Consider the following 22,755-nt stretch of genomic DNA (forward strand, 5'->3'; position numbering starts at 1 on the left):
AGCTGACTATGTAATGATGTGTGTATGTGCTTTTCAGCTTTGACCTTAATTCTAAATAATTTTGTAGGTATTGTAGGTCACTTATTCTAGTCAGCAGGAAAATTTTGAGGCTGTAATCAAGGATGAGACAAATGTGCGAGAATGTTTTTGTAGATTCCTATCATCATTATTTATATTATTTAAAAACTTTAAACTCAGTATAACACAATACAAGTCAACAGCAGCTCAAACTGCAGCCTTCAAAATGACTATACCTTGCTAAATCTGTTTGAACAAAAATTTAAAGTTAGAACCTTCACGATCCTACCTTCAAGAAGTTGTTTAATCAAGACTAATTGCATGTCAGTTGGATTAGACTGCCTTAGTTTGAGCTTGCTGGAAACAGAGTATATATACCATCCCCTCTCCCTTTCTGATGGTTTATTTACAACACTCCACTTGGGACTCAAACCCTTGTCCCTTTTCAGGGTTTGAGTCATCAACTTTAACAACTTTACAACTGGGACTATATCCACCTGCAGAAGGTAGGGGAGAAATCTGACTCCTGACCAGCTGCATGTAAACACAGATTTTATAGTAAGCCTGTTACTACAGTGTATGTGCATGTTTGCCAATTACCTGTGTAACCTTATTTATCTCAGTACCTTGGTTTCTTGTGAGCATGTAAATGTACTGAATGGTGATCAGATTTTTAGTGACACAGTTACCACACATTTCATTCCCAACTCTTTCTAATTATGTTATTTTAATAGAAGCCATTCTGTAGAACTTGATTTAAAAAAAAATCCTGAATGCCATTTTAAGATTGTTTTAAATGACACTGATGCTATATGTTGATCAGAATTGTAAAAGGTTGACCTGATTAAACATTGGCTGTTGCCAATTTAAGTACAAAATATGTAATATCAGGCCATAAACGTCTGTATCAGAGACAGTAATGAATAATAATGGGTGATGTTACATGCACTAGATGCTGAGTCAACAAAGCAGCTCTTTGGCAACAGATGAAAATGAAATTGACACCAGGCAAGTGAAGGAAAGAAAAGAAAGCTATTCAGCATAAAAATCCTACAATGAATCCAGCATTTGGCACGTGTGTATATGTGTGTGCGCTGGGGTGGGAGGGTAGATGGGCTGGAACTAATTTAATGCCTGAGTGACCTCACTGCAGCAAAGGCAAGCCGCACCTAATAGGCTTCTTTGTCTGCATCCACATATGAGAAAAAGTGGCCGTTGAGTGGGCTGATCAGGCAGCAGGTGGGAGCAATTAAGACTGTCATAAAGTTTGAAAAATGGATTGTGGACCAGCACTGAGCTGATTGGAGCAGACAGTGTTGTCATTAAGGTTGTACAAAAACCAAAGCAGGGTGAATGAGTTGGCCATATAACCCCAAACCTGTTGCTGCAGTTTGATTTCATTGCTAATATTTGAGTTTCCAGATGTCCCTCTGGAGTAGCCTTGATTAATGGCATTATTGAGGAATGCCTGTATTATTTTTTCGAGAATTTGCGTATATAAGTATTCAGTATGATACTGAATATTTTCAGAGAAAATCAGCCTTTTTGGTATAACTGACACTTTTAAATAGTTGTATAGGACTGCTAGTGGAAGCTGACAGAGATTGAATTGCATTGAAGTTTTTCCTGGAAGCCCACCTAGGCATCAGTATCACACCATGTGGTTCAGTGTGGCCACATGCTGGCAAACAAATAAATATTTGAAAGATATGGCTTCGTACCAGCCTGTAAGTGTAATAAAAGAAGCTAATTAGTTCCATTATGGGAATCCAGTGTTTTTGAAGTTTGACCCATACAAGGAACTAAAAGTCAGGATATTTTGGCCATTTTTACGTCAATTTTGACCATTTTTAAAATCAGTCTCTTGAAAGTCCCTTCAACTTCATGGAAGTGCAATGCAAAATTGCAGTGATACTCCTTAAGTTCAATGTTAATTGTGTCACCTGATTTTGTGTTTAGTTTAAAATGTTGTAGTCAAACATTAGTAATTAGATTATTGGTACTTTTGGTTGACATTTAGTCCACAAAAACCTCTGTCTGAGAGGACCAAGGTAAATTTAACAATTAATCTTGATATTGATTTCAGGCATTATTGCAGCTTCCCGTTCTCTCCACTGTCACTAATTTTTTCACTAAAATACTGTTTACTATCTGGGTTTAGGGTGAGAAGAGCAGTTAATATGTAGGGTAACATTAACGCTGTAATATTCCCGAAGCGAACAGCTAAGGATAGAGGATGTTGTATGCTGTAAAGATTGTAAAGATTTTCATGGTTCGTCCCAGCTGTTTTGTGGCCACTGCTAATTTTCAGTGAGGTTGTAGATTAAATTAAGCATATAAATCTGTTATTATTTTGTTCTAATTTTCTGTTTTTTCAAAGCTTACCTGAAGAGAATAAGTTAAGTAATATCTACAAAATTAATAGTCAGTTACCAAAACATATTCAAGTTACAGTTATATAATGAATAAGTGCAGACTCTCAGCTTTAATTTGAGGGTATTCACATCCAAATTGGAGGAAGGGTTTAGGAATTACAGCTCATTAACATGTAGCCCCCCCTTTTCAAGGGACCAAAAGTAATTGGACAATTGACTCAAAAGCTGTCTCATGGCCAGGAGTGGGCTATTCCTTCATTATTTAATCAATTAAGCAGGTAAAAGGTCTGGAGTTGATTCCAGGTGTGGCGTTTGCATTTGGAAGCTGTTGCTGTGTACCCATAACATGCAGTCAAAGTAGCTGTCAGTGCAAGTGAAACAGGCCATCCTAAAGCTGCAAAAAAAGAAAATATCCATCAGAAAGATCGCAAGAACATTAGGAGTGTAAGTCTCAGAATAGAAAGCCCAGATTAGACAGACAGCTGCAGTAAAGGCCTGGCAAAGCATCACAAAGGAGGAAACCCAGCATTTGGTGATGTCCATGGGTTCCAGACTTCAGGCAGTCATTGCTAGTATTCAAAATGAACATTTAATTCTTCAATTACATTTGAGCTCCTGAAATTAGGGGAGGCTGTGGCTCAGGAGGTAGAGCGGGTCGTCCACTAATCAGAAGATTGGCACTGGTATCCTTGGGCACTTACTGATACTGATACTTAACCCCCAATTGCTCCTGATGGCTGTGCCATCAGTGTGTGAATGTTGCTACTTTTACTTCAGTAAAGTATCTGAATACTTTTTTCACCAGTGAAGTTCAAGTTAATATGATTTTCTAGTCAAAGTGTGACATGTTTTAGAGAGTTGGAACTTGCACTTGTTTTGTGTGTCAGCAAGTTGTAATATTAGCAAAGGACTCCATGTTACAAATTGAGCATATGACCTATGCACAATTTAGATGCCTCAAAAAGGAGTTAATTGATTTAACAATCATGGACACCAAAAAGCAGCTGCAGTGCTAGATAGCTGTACAGGTTTAGAATACAATGATTTAAGGAAAGCAGTGCTGGGTGCATACAGTTGTGTTCCAGAAACCTACAGAAGGAAGCTTCAGTAACTTTGGCAGCAACCTGGATAATCATATCTAGATTTTTGGAGGAAACAGGCAGTAGCATTATACTGGTAATTTAATTTCTGTATGCCTGCACATAACAAAAATTTAAGGGGATACTTTCACCAAAGTGGCAGTGCTTTGCTTGCTGGCACAACTGCTATAAATTTGGGCATAAAAAGAGCAGTTCCCCAAAGTTGGATTACAGGTGTGGTCCACCATTTCTGTAGTTAAGATGGTTTGCGTGTTCAGGTCACCATATTGAAAAATACTGGTGTCAAGTAGACCCTGATTCAGAGAGGTCTGTTGTAATGACCCACTTTCAGTTTTACTGGATGGTTTGTGGCTGTGCAAGGAATTTGTGGAGGCTATGAAAATGCACCAATCTACCAATTCACAGAACAAATGAATTAGTGTCAGAATATAGATATAGCAGAAATGCAGTACCTCCCGTTCCATAGCATTGACCTTGTGATGGCAAGTGATGTCGCCTGCACAAGGGTTGTCTCAGATGTGGCAGAGCACAGACCAGTAGGGGAGTTACAATCCAGGACCTGGAACTTAAATGGTTGATGTTCCTTTTGATTTGACTCAAGTAGATGAGGCAAATGTTACAGAGAATAATGACTGTGAGGTCTGTGGTGCTGATTTGTCTGGCTCACAAGTCCTTACCAGTAGTTATATCGATGTGAGGAAAACCCTTGATAACATAACTGGACACTTTTATTGGCCAAGTATTAGACAGAATGTAAACAGGATTCTGGCATACTTGCCATGTTTGTCCAGTAGTGGGAAAGTAGGGCAGGTTTCCGACAGTTGCTTCTTTGGGTTCTTTGTCTGTCAAGCCGGAACCTTTTGCTCATGTTATGATGGACTGAGTAGTCATCTACTCATGCAAACATGGAAATTAGTTTTTGTTAACTATAATGGATGTGGCCTCAAGATATCCAGATGCTATTCTGCTATGCAGCATTAAGGCTAAATTAATTGCTGTACAGCTGGTAAAACTCTATTCCTCAGCCGGCCTGCTGTGTACCATCCTTTTGTTGACAAGGGCCCAAACTTAACATCAAACCTTTATCAGCAGGTTATTGCTGTGTAACAGATACCCATAAGTATTCATCTTGCCATCCACAATGCACAAAAGGTGCTATTGAAAGGTTCCACACACTGAATTATATGATTCAAATGTTTGTCTTAACTCATTCCATTTGAAATTCTCCAACAGAATCTGTTTTAGCAAATATTTGGCTGTCAGGTTAGGGATCCCCTGCAATTGTCCAATATAAAGACTATAGAACCAAAATTTTCAGGGGATGTCCTGGACTATGTTTCTTCTTTCTAGGAAGATTACACTGGGTATGTAAGGTAGCTGGCAAAAAAAATTGCTGGAAAGAAAATAAGCCTCATATGAAAGTGAGGTACGAGAAGAGGACAGTCAAGTGTACATTCAATCAGGTTAAGGTCAGAGTTGGTATGGTGAAATTATATAGCCCTAATTGAAAAGATTTCCTTGTGTTAATGAGTATATAATCATATAATCAGTAGATTTTAGATGTATGTTTTTTTTTAAAAAAGAAAAAAACAGGTGTCTTTTTTTTGGGTCTTTGTTTTTTTTTGGTTATGGAAGAAGGGAATGTCAGGCTCACAGGTTGTCATTTGTGTTTTGATTGGTGCTCAACCTTGTGAAGGCAGGTCTTACTGAATATGAGTCAGTCTGAGGGCAGATGTCAGAGAGAATAAAGATACAAACGCAAAAGTGGTGTGCTGTTGAGGAAGTATTGAGACTGTGATGGACACTGAATGATAACCCTCATCCCTGACATATGTTGGATTAGTTTATTATGTGTTTTTGTTAACCTAAATGAATTGAAACCAACCACAATCTCAGTGTACAGTTGGTGACCCAAGAAAAAGAGCCGCGGAGGGATAGTGGAACAGCAGCATAAGGCAAGTAGAGCTTGGTGGGATTCAGGTAAGGCCTACTTTCTTTTCTTGTTGTTGGCAATCAAGGCATTCAGTATGCTGTGGCTTAGTGGTAATTAAATCCCCTTGATCAGTGATTCTCAATGATCGGGCCACAATCTAATACCAGTCCACACAGTGTTACTTACTGGGCCTCAAAGATGTTATCTGACAAGAATCGATTAGCTATTCACTCTCTCCCACTCCCACCATCATCCTCCTGCCTGCAAAAGCCAGTTGATTAGCAATGCTAGTTTGACAGCCATCCTTTCATATTTTTTGGTGAGCATCTATATCCACCTTCATTCTATCAGCAGTGAAAACCTTACTGCCCCTCCCCACCAAATACTCCCATTAAGCGTTTCTCCTCTTTCAGCCACAGAAAAAATTAGACTGGACTAAACCAAAAAAAGACATCCTCTGTCTGTCACTGATATCGATCATTCATGCTGTGAAAGATTAAATAGTAAATGGTAAATGGACTGTACTTGTATAGCGCCTTTCTGGTCTTCCAACCACTCAAACCACTTTTACACTACAAACCACATTCACCCATTCACACACATTCATACGCTGAATGGGCACAGGGGCTACCATGCAAATTGTCCTGGATGTAATTCCCTATGCAGTTAGCCAGACTAATTCAGGAACAACTTCTGGGGCGATTCATGTAAAAATCATATTTATTTGGAAAGATGTAGGAGGCTCAGCAGCTTGCTCCGATACTCATCTTTTTGTGACTCCCCTGAATCTTTATAATGGAGCTAGAGGCAGCAAAATTAGCATGACACATAGAGACACAATGGCCACATTGAAATAAACCAGAATCTTCCTTCAAAGAGATTGATGCCGCTTACATATCTGTATGTTTAATAAAACATTTACCAAAATGTGTGACTGTTTAAGCCTTTAAACTTTAAGCCACTGTGTTTTTTTACTAGTTATACCGATAATGGTCCTTTATTACAGTACTGATGATCTCAGTGTTAAACTGGGATCATGGACATGCTTGGAAGATGCTCAGTACTGGACTTTCTTGTTTCTGTTTTTTTGACCGAATAGTGTTTTAATACAAGAGAGTTTTAATAAGTCAGTTTCTCTAATTAAAAGTAAATGTGTGTTCAGTAGTTTACTGAAAAGCTATTGTAATGCTGAGTTGGCCTTTTATTACACTTTTTTTTTTATAATTATAGATACATGTCAATCAGCCTGGGTATCAAACCTCTATACTGACCAAAATGTGTTTGAGTTTCAAAAACTGTCAAGTAATTAAAGCCAATAATGCTTGTTCAGATTCTTGCTCTGAATTTTATTTTTGATTTAAATTCAAAAATGTACTCTTTTATGTAGGCAAAATGCTTACAGCTGCTTGTTTTTAGGTGTCATATAATAATTAAGAACTTGGTTTTCTTTTTTTTTTTTCTAGAAAAAATAGAAAACAATTTACCAGTATTTCTCAAAATAAGGTATCAAAATGAAAAAATCATTTTTCTATCATACTGAAACTCAGCACTAGTGTTGTAGGACTAGTGGTCCATTGTTACTATCTTGTGTGTGTCAGCACAAAGCTGTTGGTGTTAAGGACAGTTAACAGTGTGGAAGTGTTTATTTGTGAACAAGTTTGGATAAGAGACTGTAGGGTTTTTCTATCACTACTTTGCTAGTCGAGAGAGAATAATGATTCTTTTCCTGCTCTGCTGAACTTGATGCCTGTGCCTGGAGCGACACATTTCCTACTTGTTGACTTTTTCTTGTTAGAGCTTCAGGCTCAGACATGAAAACCCAAGGGCCCACTTTTACTTTTGTATTCTTTTTCCCCCTTATTTTTCCCCTCAAAGAAAAGGTACATAAAGGAAAAGACGCAGAAATGGATGTAAATGTAATTCAGATTTTTCCCCCTCTTCTTGTGGTCATAGAAATTATGTTTCCATGCTGTCTGCACATGTGGAAGTATTTTTGACATTTACCCACACTCTCACTCACTTTCATCATTCTAAAATTGCAACTTCTGTGAGTCTGTGATTTTTTTTTTTTTTTTTACATAAAAACAAAATTTCAGATTTTATAAGATATTCCACAGAATGGTCACATTCATACACAGAATAGTGTGCATACTCTGGAAAACTGAATAGAAAAACAACCTTAAGAAGGGATATCTAGTTAAAGCTGTTCAGTTGTTGAGCCAAAGCCCTGACAATCAATGTTTGTTTTGACAAGCAATCCAATATCCAAACTGACACTATGGAATTAAGTCCCGTTTCCCGTGTAAAATACAAACCGCAGGACTTACATGGGAGTTTGGTGCAGAGAAAATGGATTCTTCAAAACTGTGGCAACAGGGTCAACCATAAAAATCAAATTGGCCCAATTGACCTTGCATGCTCCACCTGCAATTATAAAAGATTGTAAGCAGATGCCTAAACGTCCTCATTTCTTATGCTGGGGAACATATGGTGTAGTGTTCGACATCAATGTTTTACGTCCGGTGGAAAGTATGCTATACTCCATAGCCCTGTGTCACATCAAGACAGGGATGTTCCATACAGGGTCCAAAGGGTAGAGGTTTTCATGTCAGCTTCACCAAGACTATACCAACCTGTCAGCAAGCAGTTTAATCTGTTTATCTTGTATTAGAGAATTTTTAATGCACGATGTGCTTCTCAATCTGCTGCAGTATTTATATGTTCAGAAGTGATATGTTTGTTATATATATGTTATTGTTGAATATAGGGATGTCAAAATGATTAATTTATTATCAATGATTCCCTGTTAATTTCATCAATTAAAAATATATTAACTGATAATGCAGAAGATGAGATGTGCGGTGCAACTATCAGAAAATGTATAGATTTGCTGTAGTACCTGGTTGTGTCACTAAATTCCTATAATGTACTCTTACTTTGCATCAAACATAGGTTGCGTCAGTGGTTAAAAAACGGAATGGAAAAATGTCCACCATATTTCATGAATTGTTAATAATTAGCCAACTATTGATTGTTAACAAGGCCAACTATTAAGGAAGTTGCTTAAAATGTGCATCTCTATTGAACAACAAACAATAATGAAAGCCATTTGTAACTAACAATTTGATCATCGTCTCAGATTTATGCTACCCATAGAAATGTAAAATTGCACAGCAGATAGCACTTTTTGTCTGTATCAAATTCTTTGAAACAATTAAACACTTTCATCACAGCCTTGATTCAGTGATTCAGAAAGCTTAATTTCCCTCATCACTAGAAACACAGTGTTCATGTTACAAAGTAATCAACAAGAAATGTCTGATTGCTCATATTTGGTTGGCCAACCCAGTCAATGCAATGTCATAGAAGTCTACCTACGCTAACCTTTTTTGTCACTAGCTATGTCTATTGTCCAAGATTGCTGAAAATGGTGACCATAGACACAGGTTAAGACCCCACAAACCCAGAATTAGAGAAAAAAATCATTCAAATATTTGAAAGTAAAGATTGTCTACCACTAAAAATACAATCCAAGTTGAAGGCGTGAATGACGCTTTAGTGGGGCTACGGGCTGTCAGCCCCACTTATCATTAATTTTGTGTGATCTACATTGAATACACTAACACTCTGAGCATGCGTATTCATATTTTCCCACGTGCAATACACATTGCATTGTGAGACAGGGGCTAGCCCCACATTCACGCCGGCCACCGTAGGCCCGCTGTGGACACGAATCATGAAAACACAGTCTGAAGCAGCAAGGCAGGGAACAATTAAAAATGAACTAAAATCCCAACACAAATTATATAATACAATTTATGAAGATGCTATATTCATAGATAATAAATTATAGCAGATAAAAATTTGAAAATTGATAATAACGTCATTTGTTTGAACAGTTCTTTCTGGTGACAGCAGGTGGGCTGTGCCCCACCTGCCCCTAATGACCAGTCGCCAGTGGGTGTTTACATGCTTAGAAATTGTAGCATCTTATTTAATGAGACATTGCATCAAGCTGCAAGACCATAGACTGTAAAAAACTAGCTGCTAGCTTGCAGTGATAATGCTAATGCAAATTTTTACTTGCGAAAAACAGGCCTAAAACCATGGAAACAAAATTGCCTCAGCGGAAAAACTGAACATCCGACTCCTTGGAGGGTTTTTTATCACAACCAAACGCTGAACAACACTTTTTAAGGTGACCAAAATGTTACAATTAACTTCCATTAACTGAAAACTCACTGCCATGGTGATGTTACATAATCAACATTGTTGCATATGCTGTTGTATCATTTATTTCACTCTAAATGGGGCCATAATTAAAAAATAAACGCATTGATGCATTGAAGAAGACTTGATACTAGCGACTGAGACCATAAACTCATTAGGAAAGTGTTTGCTGAGGTAATAAATCAAGTGAGAAAGAGGGTCATTTTCTTATAGACTTACATACAGTCAGACTTCTTTTTGCAGCCAGTGGAGTTGCTCCCTGCTGGCAATTAGAAAGAATGCAAGAGAATGCAATGTAAGGCACTTCCTCATTGGCTTCACTTTTCGGACCGGGATCTACCCACTTGTGCAAGACTCACATGAAGATAGCTTGTTTTGAGTGACCGAGACACCATTCAAACACATTGTTCAGTATAATCACAATAGCAAAAGGATTATTGTGAAATAAACCTTAACTGGTTCTGTTTAATTGATATATAAACTTAAGTTACAATAGTAACTTCTTGCATAGCCTATGTGTTCCTACTTGTTGTTCAAATATTATAGCTTTTAACAAATACAAATGTGGCCAGAAAAGTAGCACTTTGAGGCTGTCAAATAATAAATTGCAGGACCTCAATAAAAGGAGGAGGGTTGTTTTGGCCAATAAAACACAGAACACACATTTTAAGGTGTGTAGTGGGTTTAAGGAATGATTGTGTGTCTTTGTCCATGACCTCTGCCAGACCAGGCAGGCCAAATCCAAACAAGCAGTCAGCAAAGCAAGGTCATTCACTGGTGCCTCCGCTGTCCCGTGGTAATGCAGCAGCTCTCTCTCATTGGTCACTTTGAGTAGTTCTATTTGGAAATGGTAATTTCTGCTGTTCCTCAGTAAACAGGATTAGCTCAATTAATCACATTTACAGATTAGTTTGTCCTCTTTTATCGATCATCCATTTGATGCTGCTGAATGATCAATGCAAACACACTTATGCATGGCAAATCCTCTTTCAAAAATGAGCATCGATGGCAGAAATAATCTTTTAATCTTTGATATTTTAATCTGGAAAGTGAGAGGGTTTTTGGGGGGCAATGGTTTGGGAGATGACTGGCTTTAAGAAAAATTATCTCTTAACTGACCACATCAAATCCACCCCATTGTAATGTTAGAATTTGTATGGGATTGCTAGCTTTACATTTAAATATAAGTAAATACCTTTATTTCCAAATGCTATCAACTGCATGTGACTGGTACCATGAAATGTCTATCAGGTCCGTCTGAGATGAACAAACAGATTGATGCTTTGGGTGGGTGAGAAGGCTGCTTTACGGAGAGCAGGGCTTTCTCTCTTGTTTGGTGTCATTCCCCTGACTTGTTCCTGTGTGAGAAAGATGGTTCCCCTAGCCCATGATCCAAGGACACCCACCATTTTTCTTCTCTCACAGATTACTCGGCTGGTGGGCGTTATCCTCCTGACCTGCTTTGTCTGTGAGGGTGACCCCTTTGGCTTAGCTGCCCCCTAAAACAATGAGTCCTGAGCAGGGATTTATAGGGCCATGCTATTCCTCTTGGGACAATGCCTTCTCTCTGTCATCTGTCAAATGTGCTACTTTGTATGTCTTTGTTCTGGCCAAGTTGGAAAAAGCAGATATCAGTGAGCTGTGGAGATAAGAGGAGATGAAATGGATGAGTGGTGAGAGTAACAGCACGGAAGGTCCACATTTTCTTTGATTATATTCAGTTTTAAAACTCTGTTTTCTTGTGAAAATGATTTGTGTCCAAACAAGCAATGTTGTCTGACAAAATCAACGTAAATAAAGGTCAGGAATTTCTAAGTGCAAGGGAGAAGAAAATCCAATGTGTAAATCAAATTATAAGAGCTTCAGACAAAAAAACAAACGATCTCAGAATTACAGAAAATAATCATTCATGTCTATGAAACTTTTCTACTGCTAAAAATACAATCCAAGCTGAAGGCTACTACTGTTTAGTATTTGGTCTATCTGGAAACATTTCTGACAAGGTGCTGCTGTTAAGAGAGCAAATTGGGGGTTCCTATTGAACTTCATACCGAAGGGCAAAAGCAATGCACCGGGTCCATAAACAATAAGGGCTCATTCATTTCATTCATTTTTTTATGAATCACTTACTAAACAGGGCTTGGGTTAACTTAACCACCTCTTGTGTCACTCCAGCCCTAGAGTTTCATAGATATATCTGTAAAATAAGGGAAATCCATCTCAGGTGTTTGCATGCCTAAAAATGGTGAACATTGTATGTTTCAAATATTTTATCCAAAATGGCAAAGCTCAATAATAGTGACAGGTTTCAGTCCAATGTCATACAATATAAAAGTACCATATGTGTAATTTTTGTCAGAGGCAGTGAGACAATACACCCTCAGTTTTGTCTAAATAATCTGTCCCCCTAAATTAAAGCATATATCAAATTCATTACAACTTGGTTCCTTTTGGTGATTTTAAACAAGTGAACAACAAAACGACTACCTAAACTGTCTATTGTAAATATCCATTACAGTTTACAGATCCTCATCCTGCTTCAACTATGACCCACTTGTACCCTTACTACTTACTGTAGTTGTGTGAACAGTTTTCCTTTGCAGGATCAAATGTGTGTGTGTATGCAAATGTGAAATGTGAAAAATTAGGGGCTGAAAGAGGAGCTAGAAAAGATGTGGGGAATAAAGGCAACAGTGGTGCCAGTGGTAATCGGAGCACTGGGGGCTGTAACCCACAAACTGGGAGAGTGGCTCCAGCAGATTCCAGGTACAACATCTGAGGTCTCTGTCCAGAAGAGTGCAGTCCTACGAACAGTTAAGATATTGTGCAGAACCCTCAAACTCCCAGGCCTCTGGTAGAGGGCCCGAGCTTGAGGAAGACACGCCCCACCCCCCATGGGAGAGGGGTGAGAGAGGAAATATATATATATCACGTTTTCATTTTCTGGAGAGGGTTGCTTGTACTGCACATGCAAGGGAATGCAGTTCTGTTTACAGAGCTTCTCTAGGTTGTTGTGCTACATATCACAATTTCTTCACTTTGTACTACATTGTAAATTTCTCAAAGAACTTCAGTACAAATGTGACTACAGAGGATCCGTTCAGGAACAGTGTTGAGAATAAGTCACCTGTGTTCTGGAAGTTCTCGGAGCCCTACACATAATCACTGTAGTTCACTGTAATCACTGCAGGTGAACAGTAGGAGAATAGACTTAAGCATAAAAATATGATTAGGGCTGTGATTATGTATGTATGGCTGCGAGCCATTACATGGCCTGTGTAGAAAGGTGTATTGATTAAAATAGAAGCATATCTGTTCTATTAAACATAAGTGAGATGGATACGACTAAAAAAACACGTTTTGAATCACTTTGTGTGTGGACACGCTGTAATTCAGGGCAAAAAAGTCCCTGAAGAACTGTCAACTTTCTGACTATTTCTAACTCTCTTTCACCAACTGCTTACATCAGTAAAGTAAAACTTTCTCCACCAAATCTGCTAAAGATTTTTATGATTACCAGTTCAGTATTTAAACAACTGCAATACTTCCAGTTTATAAACATTGTTATATTGGATTACTTAGTGTGTTTAGTGTTGAAGCTGGACTCAAAGTATTACAATAGTAAGTATATATTAATACTTTAATTATGTCAGTAAGGGCAAAAGTAAGAGTAAGGCTGAAGTAATTAAAAGCACTAACTTAAGGTGTAATAAACACTATAAACAAAACAATGTATACCGGTGCTGTCTCTATGAAGTACTTTAAGTTGGTTTTAACATTTGTGTTTCATTGTTCTTGTCTCCCCTCAGGCTTACTCTGCACTTACCAAAGGATGTGGGTCTAATAGCTATAGCGGCTCGACAAAGCCAGGGCAGAGGTCAGTGCTCCAGCACATTGTAAACCTGCTCACACAACATTCAAACATACCTCAAATGTGTAAACAATTTTCAGTAACAGTATTTTTTGTTTTTGTTTTTTATTCATCATAATTGTCTGAGGTCAGTTTGGTACCATTAAGGGTCCCCTTGTATGTTTCCTGTGTTTGCTGCTGCTGCAGGTAGAGGCAGGAATGCCTGGCTCAGCCCATTGGGTTGTGCCATGTTTACTCTGAGTGTCCAGGTAGAGCTGAGCTCCAGGCTTGGACAGAGGATTCCCTTCTTGCAACATCTGGCTGCTCTGGCTGTGGTCGAGGCGGTTCGTACACTTCCTGGATACCAGGTATCAATCTACACATTTTCCTATATCAACAATGTCAACACTAAGAAATTATCAGAATGTACATCCTCTGTAATTTGTCCCATATACTGTTTATCTGAATACATCAAAATAGTTTTTAGCAAAAAATATCAGTGGCATATTGTATCACAAAATGATATGATATTAAAAGCAATAGAATTGGGTATTAAATGAAAATATCTTATGTTCATGATTGATGATGGTTGAACATTTTGCAACCTTCCTCAGGACATAGACCTGAGGGTGAAGTGGCCCAATGACATCTACTACAGTAACCTGATGAAGCTCGGGGGAGTACTGGTGACCTCCACTGTAATAGGATCAACCTTTCATCTGCTCATAGGTAACAGCCTCCACTTTATCACAGGTAATGAGACTGGAGGCTATTTAGTAGATGATTGACAGTTTTCTTATTCTCTCATATGGCAACATGAACCCTCTCATACAGAAATGACCAGCTTGAGGCATGTTGGAATGTTCTTTTGTCTTGATGTTGTACTTTTTCCAGGAAATTGACGAACATCTAGACCATTTTGGTAACCTTAAATCATTTGTAACACCTTAATTACACACAAGTGATCTTAAGGAATATTTTGCAACTTGTAAAAGGCTTTATTAGTCATGAGTCAAGTGTGTCATTGTAAAGGTGGTGAATATGATCAGTTATTTTTGCACTGTCACATTACACCAAGTAATTAGTCAACGATAGTAATTAATACAGTCTTTTTGCAATACATTATATAGTCTCATGTTGTTTGCTCAGAATAACATAGTAATATTGCTCACAATAACAGTAATATTTCTTCATGATGTGCCCTGCAGGCTGTGGTTTCAATGTGACCAACAGCAACCCAACATTGTGCATCAATGACCTAATCCAGCAGTACAACATCCAATACAACTGCAACCTGCAGCCACTAAGCTGTGCCCAGCTCATCGCTCGGACTGTTAGCTACCTGGAGGCCCTCATCAGCAGCTTCCAACAAGGAGGCCCAGATGCCATCTTGCCCACCTACTACAAGAGATGGCTTCACAGGTGAGCATTCCAAACACTCCCACTGGGCTTTGGACTCAGGATTTACTTCTTGTTTAGAATCAGAGTGAGATACTTGATTCAATAAGTACATGCAAACACCTAAACTCAGCATATCTGCCAAGTACTAGTTAAATACCAATGCTCTCATTAACCCAAATTAAAAATCTGTATACCTCACTGCATGAAAGACATTGTAATCATTTTTATGTAAGGTAACCTGATGTCAGGGTGCTGTGGCACTAAAAACTGAGTTGGCATGCTGCTGTGACTGAAAAAATGTAACTAATAACAGAAACACTGAATTTTATAATGACACTGAGGATGGTCACATCTGGCTGATATCCAACTAAGATAAGAATCAAAACTGTAATTAAAAAATTATAATATATTGTTATGCACATATACATATACAAATACAAATAAACGCATACACCTGAATTTATAGGGAAAGTAGGCTTCTGTTAAATGTATAAAATGTATATATTGCACAAAGATACCAGGTGTTAGATGCATACCGTCTGTCCAGGTTCATGACTAAAACAAACATACAGTACATATTCATTCTTTTTGTCAGATCTATAAAGCCACGTAAGCTATATATATATATCAGTCATTGTAAACCTTGACAAGGCTTTACTGTCAATACGCATGATCATTACACATGGCTGTGGCTACTAATAGCTACTATATTAATTGATCACATGCACCTGTGATGCTGTAATATCTCAATAATCAGTTTCAATAGTTTATGGCCCTCATATCAAAACAAACTTTACAAAGTGCTTCACAATAAAGGATCATATTAAAAGACCTCACAAATAAAACAATGCCTATAGTATAATTAAAAAGATTGATAATACTATTCACACAATTTGATTCAGTGTAATTAATGTGCCTTTGATTGGCATTTTACAGATCACTGTGTAGACTGCAAGAATCACACAGTGGACAACAAAGTAAAATTGGTCAACAATTGAAATAAACAAATGATATTAAGATTCAATCTCTCATCTTATTTTTCTTCCCCACCTCATCATATCACTCTCAGATGGCATAAGTGTGTGTGTTTGTGTATGTGTGAGTTGAGCACACATACTTGTTTATAGGTTTATGAGTAGGAAATTGTTTTTGTATGTAATCATTATTTATACATTATGGAAGCAATTAAATATTTAGTAATTAAAAAGTCAAATATGACAAGATTTCTTTTGTATTTCCTTTTTATGTATGCATTTGCTATGTCATAATTAAATGAAAAACATAAGTTTAAAGTTTTTTTTTTCTTTAGCTTTTTGTCTGTCAAACCTTTGTTTTTTCATTGTGACATAAATGTTCCATGCCATATTAAAGGATAGGTTCACAATTTTTCAGGTACCCACATGAACAGTGAACAAGGTTTTGATTGCTGTAATCATTCCTCCTGTTCATAGTGGCTATTGAAAGATCCCCTTCAAATGTGCTTTCAGTGTAAGTGATGGGGGCCAAAATCCACAGTGTTTCTACACAGTGATTTTGTACAAAAATGCATTTAAAAATTCATCAGCAGTTTATCTGAGGCTCCAGCAGTTAGTCATATCAAGTGGATATCTGCCACATTTACAGTCTTTTGTAGCAAAAAATTCCCTCTTTGTATTTCCTCGGACAGTGTTTCCTTGTTGAGCTGCAGTGGACAAAAAACAAGAGGGGCTTTGGAACTAAAATGACTGTTACGCTGAAAGATATATACTTGATTTGAATAATTTGGATGGCTAAAGATTCCTATTATCTCAGATAAACTTTTAAATACATTTCAGTGCTGTCCAGCGGAGGGCATCATAGAACTGCCACTACTATTTACAAAGAACTGTCTTTAGTTTTTAAAAGTTATGCCCAAGTTGTGACTGATTGTTTTTCATTTTGGCATTTTGGATGACACATGAAAAAGAGAAAGCTCCCCTGCACCACTTCATTAAAACTAATGACGGTACATTGTATTTAGTATTGGCAGTTCTGTGCTGCTCTCTGCTAGGCAATACAGAATTACAACACACCTCTGTTGTCTGTGTCATGATTTCATTCTAATGTGGCAATGAATGAAAAACAATTAAATTGGTTATGAAAGAGTAACTACCCTCCCTTCATTCCAGCACACTTAAAAAATGCAGCCGAGGACTGCAAAGGACAACGGGTGTGTGGCCTCATGGCTATGTAGTGTAGGGCTGGGTGATATGACCAAAATCTCATATCCCAATATATGTCATTTCATATCCCAATAACGATACCTTTGCCAATATAGCTCATTTTAATTCAATGAATAAATAGTTGGTCCATGCCCACCTCTCTCCCCCCACTGTCTGTCCGTCCTTTGCACGGATTAAATTAAATTACTCTTGGCTTTTTATTCCCGAAGCCTTTATTGCCCTTACAGTAACGTAACAAGTGTAGTTGTCATCAACTCGAGTACTTCACTGGCTTCACTTTCTCTCCTGTGTGTGCAGCACACACACCGATGGCTCAGCCCTGCAGTGGTGAATCATAGAGAGCAGAGGAGAGCAGCGCGACTATAAAGGACAGGAAAAAGCAGCAGAGACTCTCACACTGAGCTGAAATTAAACGAGTGTACAAACATTTGGTAAATAACACAAATAAAGACCGTCTCTACTGTGTTTTGCTGTCATTTATGGTCACTGTCTCGTTGCTTCTCTGCTCTTTCTCAGCGCGGGCGGGGCTGAGCCCTCCGCGTGTGTGCAGCGCAGCAGGGAAGACAGACAGCGGTGGAGAGTTGGAAAGATGACAACAACTAAACTCGTCATCTTATTGTAAGTGCAATAAAAGCTTTGCGAGTAAAAAGCCAAGAAGAGAAATTTATCAATGTAATCCGCACAAAAGATGGACAGACTCCAAATGACAAAAAATATTGCCGTAAAGAATGTGATTTGTGTCACAACTATATAAACGATAGAGCATAATATGAAACGATAGATATTTTTCTCTCGTCACACGATATACATCGTCATATCGCACAGCACTAAGTGGTGTGCGACACTGTAAGTGTTGACACTGACCAGATACATGCTACCGACAGTGTGACAGAGACCGACCGCTGTTCAGTGTAGCATGAATAATAGGGCTGTCAATGAATATTCTAAATTCAATTGTATAGTGGAATTGTAAAAAGAAAACAAACATTTGATAGTGAAAATTAATATTTGATTGTGGAAATAAAAGCAGCACTACCCTGGCTGTCTGCCTCACGAGTTCTCACATGGGCCTGGGCTGCTGCACAGAATGCACTGAATGCACTTCATGACGGACAGAAGTCACACAACGTCACTTTCACTTTCATTGATTGAAAATGAGATGTCAAGCTGAAAAGAGCGAATAATCTAACAGCCGTGTGGTAATGATGGCAGAGAGTTCACAACCCAATTAGGCTGCAGAGACAGTGATTTGCACTCTGAGCAATCTAAAAAGCCGTATTTGGAAACACTTCAGATTAGTATATTACTTAACCTGTATAAAAATTAAGCTATCAAATAATATATCAATTACGAATCATTCTTTTGATCTCACTCCGAGAGATATTGCATTCTCAGTTCTCACTTTAGCACCAACCACAGTACAGAGAGAGAGACAGGTCTATAGTCTTTAAATTAAGTTTTATGGTATAGGACATTATTTTATTTATTGTGTAATGTGTAGGTATGTGGATCTTTTAAAATACATGTTTATGTTGAAATGAATATACCTATACAAGTAGTTATTTCTCTTGTTGTATTGGTTTACCCTCTTATGGACATAATGCACAAAAATAGATATTCATATGGTTTGAACCTATGTGTTTTTTTGGAGGGAATAATTGAAAGTCATTTTTGGCCAATTTTGAAAATGAATAATGATGTAGAGCCGGATGAATTCCACAGATCTACACATTTACCAACTTTTTATTTTGTAACGGATGTACTGCGTAGTAGTGGTGCAACAGGTATACGGGCTGTATACAGGATTCACAATTGGGCTCCAAATGGATTTGCCAGTGACATATTTACCAGCCTAATCTGCCTTTTCTGGCTTCTATTTCTGAAACTACTGTTTGCATTTCACTAGTAGTTAAGTTTTTCTACATTTTTACCATCACAGCTCTGTTTGCAATGAGTGACAGCTCTCTTCAATGCTGTACCACTCCAACAGAGCTTTCCTTAGTGATAGTGTGCACGCACCTGTCAGTTTATAATGATTTTGATTCACTAATATACATACGGTGGTAAGAACAAAATTGACTGGTGCGCATGTGTCATGAATCTGACAACAATTTTGTGTGTGCACTTGTTTTGTGTGCAAAGTTAGTACATTTCTACACACATATTAGTTGAGGCCCAATATGTGTATCGTTCGACAAATCACCAATATTAACATCATATGCCAACATAGACGTGTGATTATGTGTACAAAAAAAAATGTGTAAAAAAAAACAACAACCCCAAAATGATTTGGTGTGTAGTTACTCTTTAAAGACAAAAAGCTAAATAATTAACTTTGTCATGATTTATTTAATTATGACAGAGTAAATGCATACATATAAAGGACAATGTGTATTGTATTTCATTTTATTTCACTGTTTGGTTTGTTTTAACGTAGGCATATATGACCTATTAAGAGATCAGTGCAATTAGTGGTTCTGATAGTGTACTGAAACATTTGGATTAATTAATAAACATATTGTTCAAAGTACAGGGAATGAAGGAGATCAAGTCAGTGTACCCAATGACAAAGTCAGTTTGTGTAGGAGAACATAGCCGATCAGAGTTGGGCACATATGACTGTGGTTTGTGAGGGTTATTGGCTGAGGAAAGAAGCTGTGGAGGTGGTGGTTAGTCACAGTCTTAAAGGGTCTGACTCTTAGTCTTAGCTGAGAAGCAAAGAACAGTTTTTTAACTTCCCATAATATCCTGAAGCTGAACTGTGACAGTGGCTCTCTGTGCTCTGGCTTCAGTGGGACTCAGGTGCGTCTCTGGAGCGAGGATGGACTAGAGGCTGAGGTGGTGGGTCTGGACCCCAACGGATTCCTCCAAGTGTACAGCAAGGAGCAGGGTGTGGTCTCAGTGGAACCTGATGGAAACTCCTTTGACATGCTGAAGAACCTGGTGATCATCAAGCAGCATTAGGACCAAACTCAACAAAATACATTGAATAATACATTGAACGAATGACTGGATCATTTAAAGTGACAGAAAACTTAATGGAACTACATAAATTTATCCTTGTTTTCTAATTGATCACTAATTTCATCTAATTTCATCACTAATACCCAATTCAGACTAATCCAGTGTCACTGGTTAAACCCACGTTGGGGGTCTATCTGTTTAGGCCAACCTGCATTAGGAGGGTTGGCGGTCAGAGGCTGCCCGGCTTTGATGACCTGGCGTTGTCACCGAAGTTTATGAACTACACAGCAGATTGAAGTATCTGCAAACAGTGAGAAGCAAGGTGACAGCTGTCTCATGAATGGGTCCTCGGTTCGAATGTGCGTTAAGTAGACCTGTGTAATATGTGCGTCTGCTGTCTGAAAGTGGTATAAATACGTTACTGATTTAAAGTGGCATAATTTGCTAGCTTACCTTGACATACATTCAGTATATCCAGCCCCTGTCCCTTCATACTATCTTCAACATCAGTTTGATTATGACCCATAGGCATAGGCTAAGACCACAAATTCAAATAATTATTGAATAACTTGCACTACTTTCTGGCAATAATACATGTTGTACCCCTTTTCTAAACATTTAACCTAATTTCATTGTTACATGAGAACAATGATCATTTAAGCATTTGCACTTAATTTCAGCAAAATAAAAGATTTCCACAGGAACGTGTTGTTCATTTCTTTAGACTAACCAGCATCTGTTTTCTTACATGGCCACAGAAGTCCACAAAATCCTGATTATCTAAGGAAAATGACAGAGTCAGATATAGTAGTCTTAACTGGGAGTATGCTGATTTTTTTTTTTTAATTTAACATCCGAAGTCTAACTAAAACTAATATGAAAATAAGAATAGTGGCTTGTAGCTCTAAACAGGCAGTATCTTATATCATGAAGACACTTGAAGAGTGTTTTTCAGTAACCAGATAACTGTATTGCATATGGACATGTCTGATTTCCTGCCTTAGACTGATTTCGTACAGTAACCTGCTGTCTTTCTTCCTCAAGCAACAGAAGATTCATGATAGATTACCAAACAGGATTAGCAGGCACAAGCACAGTGCCCCTGTACTGCAATTACACATAATGAAAATATATTTTTAGCATTCAAAAGACACTCTATTAGTATTCTGGATTATTAACCTCTTCTTCTCAGTTTTAAAGCTACAGTGTGGATACTGGTACCATATGAAACTAGGCAACATAAGCAATCCATTTATACCGTGTCATGCTAGCTTGTTGGGAAGGGGGCTAAATAACGCTCCAAAGATGGGCTAAATTTTGGCAAAGGGAAAACTGGCTTGGCCATTTTCAAAGGGCTCCCTTGACCTCTCACCTCAGGATATCTGAATGAAAATGGGTTCTATGGTTACCCAAAGTCTCCCCTTTACAGACATGCCCACTTTATGCTAATTCCATGCAGTTTTGATTGACTGTATTTATTTATTGGGACAGTGTACAGTTTTTAGCATAAAAGATGCACTGGAGTTAGCTCAAAGCTAATTTACATCTGCAGTCTCCCACAATCAAAACATACAACAACAAACAGTACAAAGCAAAAAACACACAGAACACACCATACAAAATACAAAGCTACACACAATAGCACATCACATACACCCACAATGTCAATTAGAAATTAATAATGTAAACTTGTCAAATTAAAAGCCAGACTACCTGCGCTAATGAAAAGACCATAGATGAAGTTTAGACTCAGTGGTCACAGAGCTGATTGGTCTTTAGTAGATTTTTTAATTTGGCCTTGAATGTATTGATTGAACTGCAGTTCTTCATATCATCATGTAGGGCATTCCACTGAGTTGTGGCTTTCACAGAGAAAGCTGACTGCCCAAATGCAGTGTGACAAAATGGTATGGTACAATCTTGTATAGAGGATATTCTGGAGGATCTAGTAGAACTTACTGAGCGAGTGTACACAAAGTCACATAGTGGAGGAGGGGCCAAACCATTTAACATTTTATAAACTAGGCACAAATTTGAGAATAATCTAAAATTCTCAAAGCACAGTAAATTGTGTTTCTCCAGTGCAGTGGGTGGAAATGCATTGGCTTTTTGTCCAGAGTTTTTAGAGGTTGTTTGTTTAAGGACTCGAAAGGCTTTATGGCTGTTTCTCCAGCTTGCCCCCAACATGTGATGCAATTAGACATATGGGAAAGAATCATAGTATGCATAAATATCTTGGCTGCGTCCAAAGAGAGACAGTTTCTAATATATATAAAAAGTTCTACTTTATGGTTTTAATTGTTTTTTTAACATGTTTCTTAAAGTTCAATTTGGATCCAGTGTCACATCAAGATATTTAAAATCAGTAACTATGTCAGTCTTTTCACCTTTGATGAAAATATCAGCGTTAGGAGGTTCTACCATGGTTTTAGAGAAAAACATACCTTTTGTCTTGTTTACATTTAGACTAAGACATGACTGATCAAGTTGATGTGTGATCCTTTCCAGTGCAATTGTTAGCATAGCAGCAGCTAACTCAGCTGTTTTTTTCCCTAACTCATGTGCATGTGTGTACACAATGGTGTCATCTGCATACATTTGTAGTTCTACATCATGACACTGTTGAGGGAGATCGTTAATGTATAGGCTAAATAATAGGGGACCTAACACTGACCCTTGTGGA

The 22,755-nt window shown here is 37.9% G+C and overlaps 1 protein-coding gene across 1 annotated transcript in view; it reads left to right on the top strand.

The window, feature by feature from the left end:
• The window catches only part of hlcs (holocarboxylase synthetase (biotin-(proprionyl-CoA-carboxylase (ATP-hydrolysing)) ligase)), a gene marked incomplete at its 5' end in the record, with an annotated part of 38,876 nt that extends 18,100 nt beyond the window's left edge, over positions 1–20,776 (top strand). Inside the window, 5 exons of the mRNA XM_067609137.1 lie at positions 13,466–13,533; positions 13,714–13,874; positions 14,121–14,235; positions 14,715–14,928; positions 19,901–20,776. Coding sequence (XP_067465238.1) covers positions 13,466–13,533; positions 13,714–13,874; positions 14,121–14,235; positions 14,715–14,928; positions 19,901–20,072 — 730 coding nt within the window. The remainder of the gene's footprint in view (positions 1–13,465; positions 13,534–13,713; positions 13,875–14,120; positions 14,236–14,714; positions 14,929–19,900) is intronic.
• Between the last annotated feature and the right edge of the window lie 1,979 nt (positions 20,777–22,755).

This window comes from Thunnus thynnus, chromosome 13 (genome assembly GCF_963924715.1).
Source record: "Thunnus thynnus chromosome 13, fThuThy2.1, whole genome shotgun sequence".
Taxonomy (NCBI): Eukaryota; Metazoa; Chordata; class Actinopteri; order Scombriformes; family Scombridae; genus Thunnus; species Thunnus thynnus.